The sequence below is a fragment of the Gymnoscopelus braueri genome (assembly GCF_963280865.1).
Source record: "Gymnoscopelus braueri genome assembly, chromosome: 24".
In the NCBI taxonomy this organism is placed as follows: Eukaryota; Metazoa; Chordata; class Actinopteri; order Myctophiformes; family Myctophidae; genus Gymnoscopelus; species Gymnoscopelus braueri.
In genome coordinates this window covers 38,933,115-38,946,029 of record NC_137626.1, presented here as the reverse complement: position 1 = coordinate 38,946,029, position 12,915 = coordinate 38,933,115, and the positions used below count along the sequence as shown (strand labels likewise).

General features: G+C 39.9%; 1 protein-coding gene across 2 annotated transcripts; it reads left to right on the top strand.

Annotated features, from left to right (window-relative positions):
- Positions 1-145: 145 nt before the first annotated feature.
- LOC308080930 (FUN14 domain-containing protein 1) lies at positions 146-11,743 on the top strand. Of its 2 annotated transcripts, none has more exons than XM_080423042.1 (5): positions 146-300; positions 2,867-3,032; positions 4,286-4,361; positions 5,555-5,683; positions 9,581-11,743. In XM_080423042.1, the coding sequence occupies exons 1-5, from the start codon at positions 276-278 to the stop codon at positions 9,656-9,658; spliced, it is 474 nt and encodes a 157-aa protein (XP_080279168.1). In that variant the 5' UTR covers positions 146-275; the 3' UTR covers positions 9,659-11,743. The 2 variants fall into 2 exon arrangements, with proteins under 2 accessions (XP_080279168.1, XP_080279167.1); XM_080423041.1 differs by having other exon boundaries at positions 5,555-5,689.
- Positions 11,744-12,915: the final 1,172 nt, after the last annotated feature.

Sequence of the window (12,915 nt, the reverse complement as noted above, 5' to 3'; positions counted from 1 at the left end):
ATTTTCAAAGGAATTTTATATTTATACATTTGAAAACTTGTGAAACAGGACATTCTGCATAATGAGTACCTAATACTTTTGGTATTTTAAGTACATTTTGCCAATACTTTTGTACTTTTACTCAAGTAAATTGAATTTTGAGTTCCGGACTTTAACTTGTAACAGTACGTCTACATTGCAGTATTGATACTTTTACTTAAGTAAAAAATGCGAATACTTTTCCCACCACTGATTGTCAACATCCTGGTGACATAAGAGAGGCAGTTAAATCCAAAATGGCGTCGGCGGACCACAGAGAAGGTGAGTGACAACAAACCCTCTTTATGGTCTTTATCAGACATCCTCACGCCAATGGTTCCCCAAGTTGGATGTTCATTTCTCGGCGGACAACCTCATTACAGATTTGGTGCCAGGGACCCCCACAAGAGACGATTTCTTCGAAAACAGCCGATCTACAAGCTCACAATGCGTCGCGATGCTACGCGTTGTGAGCTTGTAGATCGGCTGTTTTCGAAGAGACGGAACATCCAAATAGGGCTTAAAGCGTTTTCTAACTGTTCCTTTTTGCTAGGGATCCACCGGGGGTCCTCTGGACCTCACTTTATGATACGAGTTGTGTTGTATTGTCGAAGATACATTGGGCGGGGGGGAGGGTTGTGATGTATGAGGTAGGGTCTTAGCTAAAATGTTATGTCACTGTGTGTGTGTGTGTGTGTGTGTGTGTGTGTGTGTGTGTGGAGGCTGTAATCACTAAACGTTGGCAGAGCTGCACAACAGACTACACGTGTGTGTGCGTCTGTGTGTGTGTGACCTGTTGTAATTTCTGCCCAAAAATGACACTCGTTTTTATTTGGGAAAAAATATTTCAGGTGTGTGTGTGTGTGTGTGTATATATATATATATATATATATATATATTTATAGTGTGTCCGTGTATATGTTGTCTATGTTGGCATAGGTAGGCCTGGGCCCACCCATTTGTTTTTTCTGCCCACCCCCAAAAAAAATGAAGACACATTTTTATTTTATTTTAATATCACCCGAAAAAAACTTAAAATTTCCCACCCGCACTGGCCCAGCCTACACTGCTCCACACACACACACACACACACACACACACACACACACACACACACACACACACACACACACACACACACACTGTGTGTGTGTGTGTAATATGTGTTATGATTAGTTTTCCAGACATCTGATAACAATAACTGCCGTAATACTTTTCCAATTCATGAACATGTGTGCGTAATGATGTTTCAGCACTTATTTTTCCTTCAGAGTAAAGAGCAATCAAAGGTTACTGCACACAACACAAATAGGCACTTCAGAATTATTATTCATATTCGTAACATCTCGCCAGCAATACATTAAAAAAAAGGCTACTCCCAGGTATGGTGACACTTTGGGAAAGTCGATTAAGCATTTTTAGAGATCTCGTCTCCTCATAGAAGTTTGCAATTAAAATTGGTTATTATTTTTACGGGTTGGGATGGGTCCATCTTTATGATTATCGTGGTGCATGCCATGCGACCTTGCCATGATGCTAGTAATGGACAGCTGTTGTCTCTGATGAATCGTCTTATGTATGTCACATGCATTGTTGTTGGTTTTTTGTCCTAACAACCTTGTTTTTGTAAACCTTTTCCGATTAGATTTTCTCACACAGTACCCCTGTGAAATTGACCGTTACTTATAAGAGAGAGCTAATTTAAGGAGCCTAGGATTTGAAATGTGTCTGATTTGCGGTGAAGAAAAATAAATAAAAATGATATATATATTTATATATTTTAATGTCCAGGAGAGAATTATATTATATATCCAGCCTTTGTAATTAATACTGGTGTAATAGCTGTGGTGTAACAGCATAATTAGGGCGGTCACGATTACAAATTAAGTTGGCGATTAATTGTCACTCAAATAATTGTGATTAACGACTTAATTGTGTGTTTGGCATTGAACATTGGAACATTATGAATCAAAAATGAATTAATGTTTGCCTTTTAGGCTTCGTAATAAAAAAAATGCACAGGGCAGATATGACAAATAACTTAAATATAGCCTTGAAAATGTGTGAACATTGTTCAACATGGCAACGATTATAACAATTCTGCAAAAATAATTGTGTTTATCTCTAATAATTGTGATTAGACGATTATGTAATAATTGTGACCGGCCTAAGCATAATGGAACATGAAACGAAGCACAAGGCGAAGGATCCTATATGATGTGGTAACACCTATGAATGAAGTAAGGAACTTAACCCATTCAATCCGGGAAGGCATCTGTCATTTGTTTTCTTTCTTTTGGCTATCCAAAAATAGCAGATATACAAGCTCATACGCGCTATGATCTTGTAGATCTGCTATTTTTGAAAAATCCTGAAAATGTGTGCAAATATTTTCTTTAATTTTTTTAAAGCGGACATTTGTAACTCAATTCTTTGCTTCTGGGGGTCCCTGGAACAAAATATTTTACAAATGTTCGCTTCAAAAAATATATATTCCAAGATTTGCTAAAATATTCACGATTTTTCCAAAAATAACAGATCTACAAGCTCATAGCGAGGCACTCGGTGCCGCGCTATGAGCTTGTATATCTGCTATTTTTGAATAGCCAAATACATCTAAAATGTCACAGATACTTTCCCGGTCTAAATGGGTTAAGGAAGAGGCCCAATTTCTTTCCAATATGGCCACTGTGCATAGACCCTATTGCCGGCCTAATGCGACCCGTGATATATACAGTTATTCAGCCCCTAACCCTCTGGCTGAATAATTTATCGTGCGTCTGTCTGCCTGTCTGTAACACAGAATTCATATAATTGTATGTATGTGTCCTCTTCCACCACACCACAGGTCAGGACGACCCAGAGAGTGAAGATGAGGTTTACGAGGTGGTGGACTTGACAGAATACGCCCGCAGACACCAGTGGTGGAGCCGAGTGTTTGGGAACAACTCGGGCCCCATCGCGGAGAAGTACTCCGTGGCCACACAGATCATGATGGGAGGGGTCACTGGATGGTAGGGTCCACAACACATCATCACTCTGTTAGAAACCTTGTAGCTCCATATTTTAACTTTTTACGTTTATTTATTTTTTGTCTTTTTTTATTTTTATCAATGAATGTCCTACTTCATCATCATCATACAAGTGTCACGCAAAAGTAGCGAAAATAGCCGATCTACAAGCTCACAAGACGACGTGAGCTTGTGGATCCGCTAACCAGTTGCAAGAAATGGCAGCGGTCTGAATTGACCCGTTGCAGCTCAGCGCAGTTTTGGGATAATGCTTCAAGTTGACACTAATTGTGTTGTGAATCATTGGCGTGGACAGGGCTTTAAGGTTAACCCATTAAAGGATGACGTCACCCATTTTCAACGTATCTTCATATAATTGGTCTTCACTAATTATAATATGGTTCCATTTCTGTCTACTCAGTCTGTGTCTCAGAGGAAGGCTGTGGACAGTTCAGAAACCCGCCTACCAGTGACCTCATTGATGGAGAAGCTAATAGAAAATGCAGGCTTTCTATTCCTGGAGAATGATCGTGCTATAATGGAACCATTGTTCTGAACTTCTCGCCTTAATACGAATCTAAATACATTAAAAAAAAATCTTGTTAAAAAAATAACCGATGTCACTGGTAGGCGGATTTCCGAAGGGTCCGCAGCCCTCCTATGAGACATAGACCAACTAGAAAATAATTGTACTTTAAAAAAAATTTTTTTTTTAACATACATATATTCAAAGATTTGCACAAATATTCACGATTCTTCAAAAATGTCAGATATACAAGCTTGAGCTTGTATATCTGCTATTCATTTTAACCCATTAAAACCGGGAACGCATCTGTGTCATTTATTTTCCTTATTTGGGCTATTCAAAAATAGCAGCTGTACGAGCTTGTAGATCTGCTATTTCTTTTTTTATCGTGAAAAAGTGTTACCTCAGAAGCAAAGATTTGAGTTACACAGATTTGCACACATTTTCACGATTTTTTTTTTTTTTTTTGCAGATCTAGAAGCTCATAGCGTGGCACTCGGTGCCGCACTATAAGCTTGTAGATCTGTTATTTTTTAATAGCCCAAAGAAATCAAAAAATGACACGGATGCGTTCCCGGATTCAATAGGTTAAATCGTGAGAGACACACTCTCGTAAAGCTAAAATCTAAGAGGACACGGATGCTCTCCCAGTTTCAATGGGTTGAATAGCATTGAAATGTTTCCGTCGTCATGGATAAAAGAGTAGAACCGACCCCTCTGTCCCCTCCAGGTGTGCAGGTTACCTCTTCCAGAGAGTCGGGAAGATCGCTGCTACGGCCGTGGGCGGAGGATTCCTCTTGTTACAGGTAAGAACGTCTAGACAAAAAAGTCCGATTCGTACTTCGTCACACGACGGCAGTGGTGGAAAAAATACTCAAATGTTTTACTTAAGTAAAGGTATCAATACTGCAATGTAGAAGTACTCTGTTTCAAGTAAAAGTCCGGAATTCAAAATTCACCTGAGTGAAAGTGCAACGGTATTGGTATCAAAATGTACTTAAATTACCAAAAGCAAAAGAACTAAAATGTTTGAAAATAGCGGGTCTACAAGCTCACAACGCGTCGCATCGCGACACGTTGTGAGCTTGTAGATCGGCTATTTTCAAATAGCCTAGGTTTAAAATAGGGCTAAAGTGGTTAATGTATGTTTAATAACGTAGTAATTTATATCTGCAAAGTAACTAGTAACTAAAGTTTTCAAATAATTGTAGTGGAGTAAAAAGTACAACATTTGCCTCTGAGATGTAATGGAGTGGAAGTACTTGAGTTATTTATTTAGTTACTTTACACCACTGCACGACGGTGCCGCTTGCAGGCAATAGCAGACCTACAAGCCCTGAACGCGACGCCGATGCGACACGTTCAGGGCGTTGCAGGTCTGCTATTTTCTTCTCGCTACGCTGCAGTGCAACCGACCATGAATGAAGCATGAGTCGGCATTCCCAGGGCACGCCCGCAAAGATGTGTTAATCACAGTGGTGGAAAGGGGGTCATACCTATGTTCCCCGGACCTATGTTCCCCCACTAAGGTTATGGTTAGGGTTAGGTTTAGGTTAGGTCCTATATTCCCCGCTTACTCAAGTACTGTACTTAAGTACAATTGTACTTCTACTCCACTACATCTCAAAAGCAAATATTGTGCTTATACGCCACTATAATTATTTTAAAACTTTAGTTACTTTGTAGAGTTTTATTACAAAACCACTTCAGACCTAAATAGTTTGGCAATTTGAAAATAGCCGAGGTACTGTAAGCTCACAACGTGTCGCTTTGCGATGTGTTGTGAGCTGGTAGATCTGCTATTTTTATATATTTGTAAACTTAAAAATGATGTATACCGAACTTGTACTTGTATACGTACAGACTTTCTACAGTAGGGTATTGAAACTTTTACTTAAGTAAAAAATGAGTACTTCTTTCATCAATCATCACTTTGTTTGGTCATGTATTGCAGTGATGATGTCATTCTCATCATTCCGTGGTTTTGTCGCCCCCACAGATAGCCAATCACAGCGGGTATGTGCAGGTGGACTGGAAGAAGGTGGAGAAAGACGTGAACAAAGCCAAGAAGCACCTGAAGAAGAAGGCCAACAAAGCAGCTCCTGAAATCAACTCCTTCATTGAGGAGGTAAAGGTACCTGGAGAAGAGAGTTTTCTTTATCTATTCCCTCTGAATCTGTTGCTGTGGTTAACTCAATGCCTGCCATCGACGAGATTTCTCGTTTTTCTCTGCTAAGGCGCAGCCTGCCGTCGACGAGAAAAACAAGATTTTGTTTTTTAATTGTCTTATAAAAGATTGCGCCGTTCTCTTTCACCCGAGTGAACAGGTTCACAGGTCCCAGTTCAAATATGATTATTTTGGGAGGTCCTCCGTTAAAATAGGATTATTGTGGGCAGTCTCCACTTCAAATGTGATTATTTGGGGGGGGTCACAGCCTGAAAAGGTTGAGAACCGCTGCATTAAGCTACGGCAGCCCCACTACACCGATCAGCTCTGATTTTCTTCTGCACGCTGTTAGTAGGCCAAGGAGATCTCCTTTGGCCTACTAACAGCATGCAGAAGAAAATCACCCCATAGTTATCACATTTTGTGAATATTCTTATTGTGTGCATATTGCGTATAATATTAGCTGTGTATAAAATAGGCATCACAATGTCATAGAAGTGAAGGGTTTAAACTTTGCAATCTACCTTTATTCCTGTTTAGAGAGAGAGAGAGAGAGAGAGGAGGAGAGGAGAGAGAGAGAGAGAGAGAGAGAGAGAGAGGAGAGAGAGAGAGAGAGAGAAGAGAGAGAGAGAGAGAGAGAGAGAGAGAGAGAGAGAGAGAGAGAGAGAGAGAGAGAGAGAGAGAAGAGAGAGATGAGAGAGAGAGAGAGAGAGAGAGAGGAGAGAGAGAGAGAGAGAGAGAGAGAGAGGAAGATGAGAGAGAGAGAGGAGAGAGAGAGAGAGAGAGGAGAGAGAGATGAGAGAGAGAGAGATGAGAGAGAGAGAGAGAGAGACCCCCCAACGACACCTTTTTGGGCCTAAAAGTATGGCAATTGTTCGGAGCCGGCCCAGTTAGGGCCAGGCCTTAATTTTCAGGCCCGTGGAGAACTCTTAGAGACTCTGACTGACTCAGCATGATTTTATTTTTTTGATATCAATTGCTCTCAGGCAGGATGCCATCATTTGTATACTTTTGTCAAATAAAAGTATATTTTCCTAAATCTGGATATGTAAACTATACAGATTATTACTGTGCATATGTACTATATAAGACTTCGTGTTTGAGCATAAATATGCATTTTGAGAACTCAAAATTCCCACCAGCCGCTGCATCAACTGCATATATCCTGAAAAGTAACAGTGTTTTGACATAATGAGGTTTCCAACCGACAGAGGCGATATGCAGTACAGTGGTCTCCACCTGGTGTAGTTGGAAACATGCTGCACAATACATCCCTCTAGTGTGCAATTTGAAATAATACACCCACTGGTCGTTGCTCCCTGATAAGCTTAAGCCGATTCCAAAAATAGCAGATCTGCAAGCACACTTGTCACGTGTGCTTGTAGATCAGCTATTTTAGGCGCGAGACACTGTCGTACGACAGAGTGTAGACAGGGGTTCTCAGACATTTTTAGACCAGCACCCCTTTTTCATGGTGGACATGTTTTTGCCAACCTCAAACTTTATAGTGCAATTTCAGAGTTGCAATAAAGTATATTGTCGTTGTCGGGCAGAAACCAGCTATCTCCATTTTTAAACTTAAAAACTAAAGTTTTATAAATCAGTGCTACTGAACACCAGTGGTGTAAAGTAACTAAGTACATTTACTTAAGTACAATTTTGAGGTACTTTTACTTTACTGGAGTATTTCCAATTGTCTATACTTTTACTTCTACTCCTCTACATCTCAGAGGCAAATATTGTACTTTTTACTCCACTACAAGTATTTGAAAACTACTTTGTGGATATAAATGTATTACATTATAAAACATACATTAACCACTTTAGCCCTATTTTATACCTAGGCTATTTGTAAAGTAGCTGATCTACAAGCTCGCGATGCGACGCGTTGTGAGCTTGTAGATCTGCTATTTTCAAACATTTTAGTACTTTCACTTTTGGTACCTAAGTACATTTTTATACCAATACTTGTGTACTTTTACTCAAGTAAATTTTGAATTCCAGATTTTTTGTTTTAACAGAGTACTTCTACATTGTAGTATTGATACTTTTACTTAAGTAAAACATTTGAGTACTTTTTCCACCACTGTTGAACACCCTTTATGTCCGTGTGCAGGTTTTTACAAATATTGAACCAATGAAAAGTATTAAAAAGCGCTTCTGACTAAAGTCGTCGTTCAAACCACACCTAACGACAACAAAAATCTCCATTAATGGTCAAAAACCTTGAGCTTGAGCTGTATTTGGGTAATGTGATGATAATATAAGTAAATTCAAGTATCTGCCAATGTTTAAAGTCACCGTACCAACTTTTAATGAGGCAGTATTGTGCCTCGTCAATTTCATTTCTTGAAAGTTAATATCTTGGACATAGCTGGTTTCTGCCCGACACCAGAGATATGCTGATTGTCTTATCAATGTCGTTTGGAAGCTACAAAAAGGTGTTTCTGCGTATATCGCCAGTGGTGGAAAAACTACTCAAATGTTTCACTTAAGTACAAGTATCAATACTGCAATGTAGAAGTACTCTGTTACAAGTAAAAATTCGGAATTCAAAATTTTACTTAGAGTAAAAGTACAAAAGTTTTGGTATCAAAATGTACTTGAAGTACCAAAAGTAAAAGTACTAAAGTATTTGAAAATAGCAGTTCTACAAGCTCACAACGCGTCGCATCACGACACGTTGTGAACTTTAGAACTGCTATTACTGAAAAGTAACTAGTAACTAAAGTTTTCAAATAATTGTAGTGGAGTAAAAGTACAATATTTGACTCTGAGATGTAGTGGAGTAGAAGTAAAAGTATTGGAAATTGGAAATACTCGAAGTAAAGTACAAATACCTAAAAATTGTACAGTACTTAAGTAAATGTACTTAGTAACTTTCCACCACTGTATATAGCGTGTATTTGTTCGTACATTCACAGGCTATGCCTTTCAAAAACAAATGAAATGGACTTCATGTGAAGAATCATTTGTCGTCTTCTTTTTTTCCCCCTTCAGTTGTCAGTGTGTGACACCACCATTACCTTCCCACTACCCCACTTGGGGTCCTGACCCATAGTTTGAGAACCTCTGAATTAGACTTTTTTTTGTTTTGTTTCATAGACTGTTCACTTTTAACAACTTAAACCCCAATATGGTCGACCCTATACTGGTGTCTTTTCTGTTACTGTGTGGAAGGCTTGCGCTGAAAATGGCCGATCGACAAGCTGACACTGTGACGCGTTGTGAGCTTTCTGGGGTTTGAGTTGTTCACCGTATGGTGGTTAGTGTCTGAATGATTATTGATAGTTACTTAGGAACTAAATGGACCCTTACGGGTCTAACTGTGAGAGTTTACGAATGGAACCAAATGATAGTTAGGAACCAAATGGACCCTTACACGTCTGTAACTCTGAGAGAGTGCAAATGGAACCAAATGGACCCTTACAGGTCTGTAACTCTGAGAGAGTGCAAATGGAACCAAATGGACCCTTACAGGTTTATAACTGTGAGAGTGTTGGAATGGAACCAATGACCAGTAAGGTAAGGGTCTATTTGGTTCCATTCCTACACTCACACCGTTAAATTGACACTGTGGTGAGGAGTTTACTGCAGATTGGGGTCCATGAGATGAAAACAATGGTATCAAATGGGGGTCCGTGGCCTAATGCATATCAAACTTGAACCTTGAAATTACAAAGTTTGAGAATAAAGCAATACGCCACTAGAGGTTGCAGTATTGAAAATAGGAAATACTCAAGTAAAGTAAAAAATACCTAAAAATTGTACTTAAGTACAGTACTCGAGTAAATGTACTTAGTTACTGTACACACTGTCATTTCTCTAATGCTTCCGTCTTCCTCTCCTCTTCCCCAGGCGACAGACTTCATAAAGAGGAACATCGTGGTCTCCAGTGGCTTTTGTGGGGGCTTCCTACTCGGCCTGGCCTCATGAGGTCGCTGTCCGTCCCCATCAAACCCCCGAAGACCACAATAAGTTATCATTCATACTGTGAATCCGCTCACTACACTCATAGGACACACTGTCATTGTTATTCAATTGTTTACCTCACTACCCCAAAAACATGTGGAATCCATTTGAATACTGCGTTTGGAATTAAACATTTTGAGCATGGTTTGTTGTAACAGTGCTATAATGATGTGACTTTGTTGTTCCGTTGACCATTCTGTTATTTGGTCCAAGGCTTGTGTTTAAAGCGAGGAGGACTTTGGAATTGGATGTTTAGTTTTTAAAATATCTTTTGGAATTGGTGTTGAAGGACTGGAGTGCTTGGATTGTTTTAGGGAACACTCTTCTCTTCCACGTCTCCGCTGAGAGATGTTATAATGTAGAAATGTGCCAGGCTGGTGAATTTGTCCGTATGACGTCACCAGACCATGTTCCTCTCTGTACGTTAAGTTTCCTTGCTTGTTCTCCACCAATCTGACTTTTCTTCCCCCCCCTAGCTTTTGAGACTTTACCTATTTTCAAATGTATCTTCATATAATTGGTCCTCACTAATATGATGTCATTGGTAGGAGGGTTTATGAACTGTCCACAGCCCTCCTTTGAGACAATTCAATCTGTATTAGTCTTTATTAGCGGACTCGGGTCCATAGAAATGTGTACAATGTTTTAAAAAAAGAAACACGACAGGCAATATAAAGAGTGAGTAGACAGAAATGGTGCCATTAATTTCTAATGAGCATTAGCGAGGACCAATTATATGAACATGGACTGAAAATGGGTGAAGTGATCCTTTAAATAAAAAGCTACATAAATCCACAAAGTGACACTAAATAAATCAACAATAACTACAAATGGCAGCAGGATGGAATTTGGGCTTTGGTACCAGTTGGGCCAATCCTGAACTGAGGATTATGAACGTGTGTGTTCTACCAGCCAAAGAAGCAGTTTAGCAAACGGCTCGCCAGTATCAGAATCTTCTAACTGCTGTGGCTGGTGGCTGAACGAACATTTGTGCACCGAATGACAGTTTTACATTACAGTATAATACAACACATGTCGTCACTGTCGGGTGGAAACCAGAACCATTACTTTTCAGGAAATGGAAAAAAAACAACACTGTTGTACAACTAAGTACGGTATAAATATATGGGGGAGAAAACGTTGACATTTTGAGATGTTAGGTTTCTGACCAACTGCAACGACATGTGCAAACCACGACGCAAACACAACAGCCCTCAACTCGGTGGGGCATGTAGCTTACAATGTTAAACTGTGGATTGATTCATTTGTTTGTTCTTCCGGCCCTCGAAATCCTCACATGCTCTTTATTTACCGGACGAACATCTTTCACACGCCAGCATCTCCCCATCCCCCTCTCACAAGCTACTCGCCAAAGGTGATGCCAGTCCTGTCGTCAAGGGCAGTGATTCCCAAAACGCTTTTAATGTCAACGACCCCCCCCCCCCCTCCCCAGTTTGCTATCCATTAAGCCACGGACCCCCTATAACTCTGAGAGTGTACAAATGGAACCAAACGGACCCGTAACATTTGCCCGCTCTCAGTGTTACAGACCTGTATGGGTCCATTGTGTTCCTAATTACCAATCATTTAGCTGGGGGCCCACGTGGAACCCCCTCAAGGACCCCTGGAGGTCCCGGGACCCCACTTTGATAACTACTGGTCAAGGAGAACGCCAGGGAACCAGCCAGTGGTTCTTGGCATTGTACAGTCAGCAGGGTTGCTGTAGCAACAAGACAACATTGATGCTGCATTCGTGTATTATATTGGATATATCTATAGATTATACGAGATCAATAAGTTGAGTTGCTTATCGGTTAGATCGTTTTGCCTTTCTCTAACGGTGCAATATGTCTCAGATATACGCTGTCTGTTTTTTGTTACCTCTGTACTGCACACTGTACTTTTCAGTTTGTGTTAATAGTGTCTTATTGTACTGGGCTTTTTCTTTTTTTTAACATTGTTTCTTGTAGTGTTTTTGTTTTGATAAGGTCTTGATTTGCTTTGTTCACTCCATTTTGAAATAAAGCTGCCTGATTTGGTTTCGACTAACTGACTGCATTAGTTTGAGTTATTTTGTTCTTAGGATTTCACTGTGCACAATGCTGACTTGGTAATATTTAGTGTTAGGAGTAAATTGGTTTGGTGTTAGGATATTGAATTAATATTGATTATCTGAAGGGAGAAGCTTTAAAGGTACGGTAAGTGATTTTTCTTTGGTTAAAACTAATGTTAAATAGCTCTATGTGCCGCTAGTACTCATTGTCCCCGGACAGAAAATGCATTTTCAGGTCAGGGTACCAATTTGTATCTTTTGGACCTTGATATGAAAAGGGTTGAAAACCAGTGGTGTAGATTCTTCTAGGATAAAACCTTGCCAAAGCAAGTTTGGTGAAAGCTGTTAAGAAACGATGCTATCTATTGTATATGGATTACGAGACAGTCTACACAGACTCATAGTCTTCGTGCTGATCTTCTGTTTTATCCTGCACCTGATCGCCAGACTGTTCTCTTTATTAACAACTTTTTGTATTTGCATCCCTTGAGCAATTTCACAACATTACAAAACGTTTACAATTTTCAAAAATAAATAAAAATAATTATAACTAGAAAGGGTGCTCCTCGGAGCACAGATCTCCGCCAGATCAGGTAGGTTAGTGTGGCCAGTAATGTTCGGAATTCACCAATCAGGCTGGAATGTGAAAAATCGGACGGATCCGTCTTGATCACTTGACTTAAGAGATAACCGATTTGCTTGATGCTTGGGCAACATTTGTAGGAGTAATATTAAAAAACATGTTTTGCTAAAAATCGCCCGCCTGGTGGCGCTATAATAGGGCAATGTTGAAAGGGTGGCATTTGTTCCTCAACCGAGTGCAAATGCGCGTGCAAAGTTTCACCTCAATCGGACAATCGGTGTGCATTCATGAATTGAGGCATTTTGTTCAAAACAGGCCACTCCTGCAAACTTTAGCCAATCAGGAAGGAATATGAAAAATACCGATTTGCGTGAAATTTGGATAAGATCTGAAGGAGTAATATCCAAAAATGTGTTTACATAAGTTGGCCTCCTGGTGGCGCTATAAAAGGTACATGTGAAAAATGCAGGGCAAAGGTTTTTCCTTGGCCTCTAGGGAGTGCGCATGCATACAAAGTTTTACACTAATCGGTGCAGTTATAGCTAAAAACACGAATTGGCCTGTTATAGCGCTACCATGAGGCTG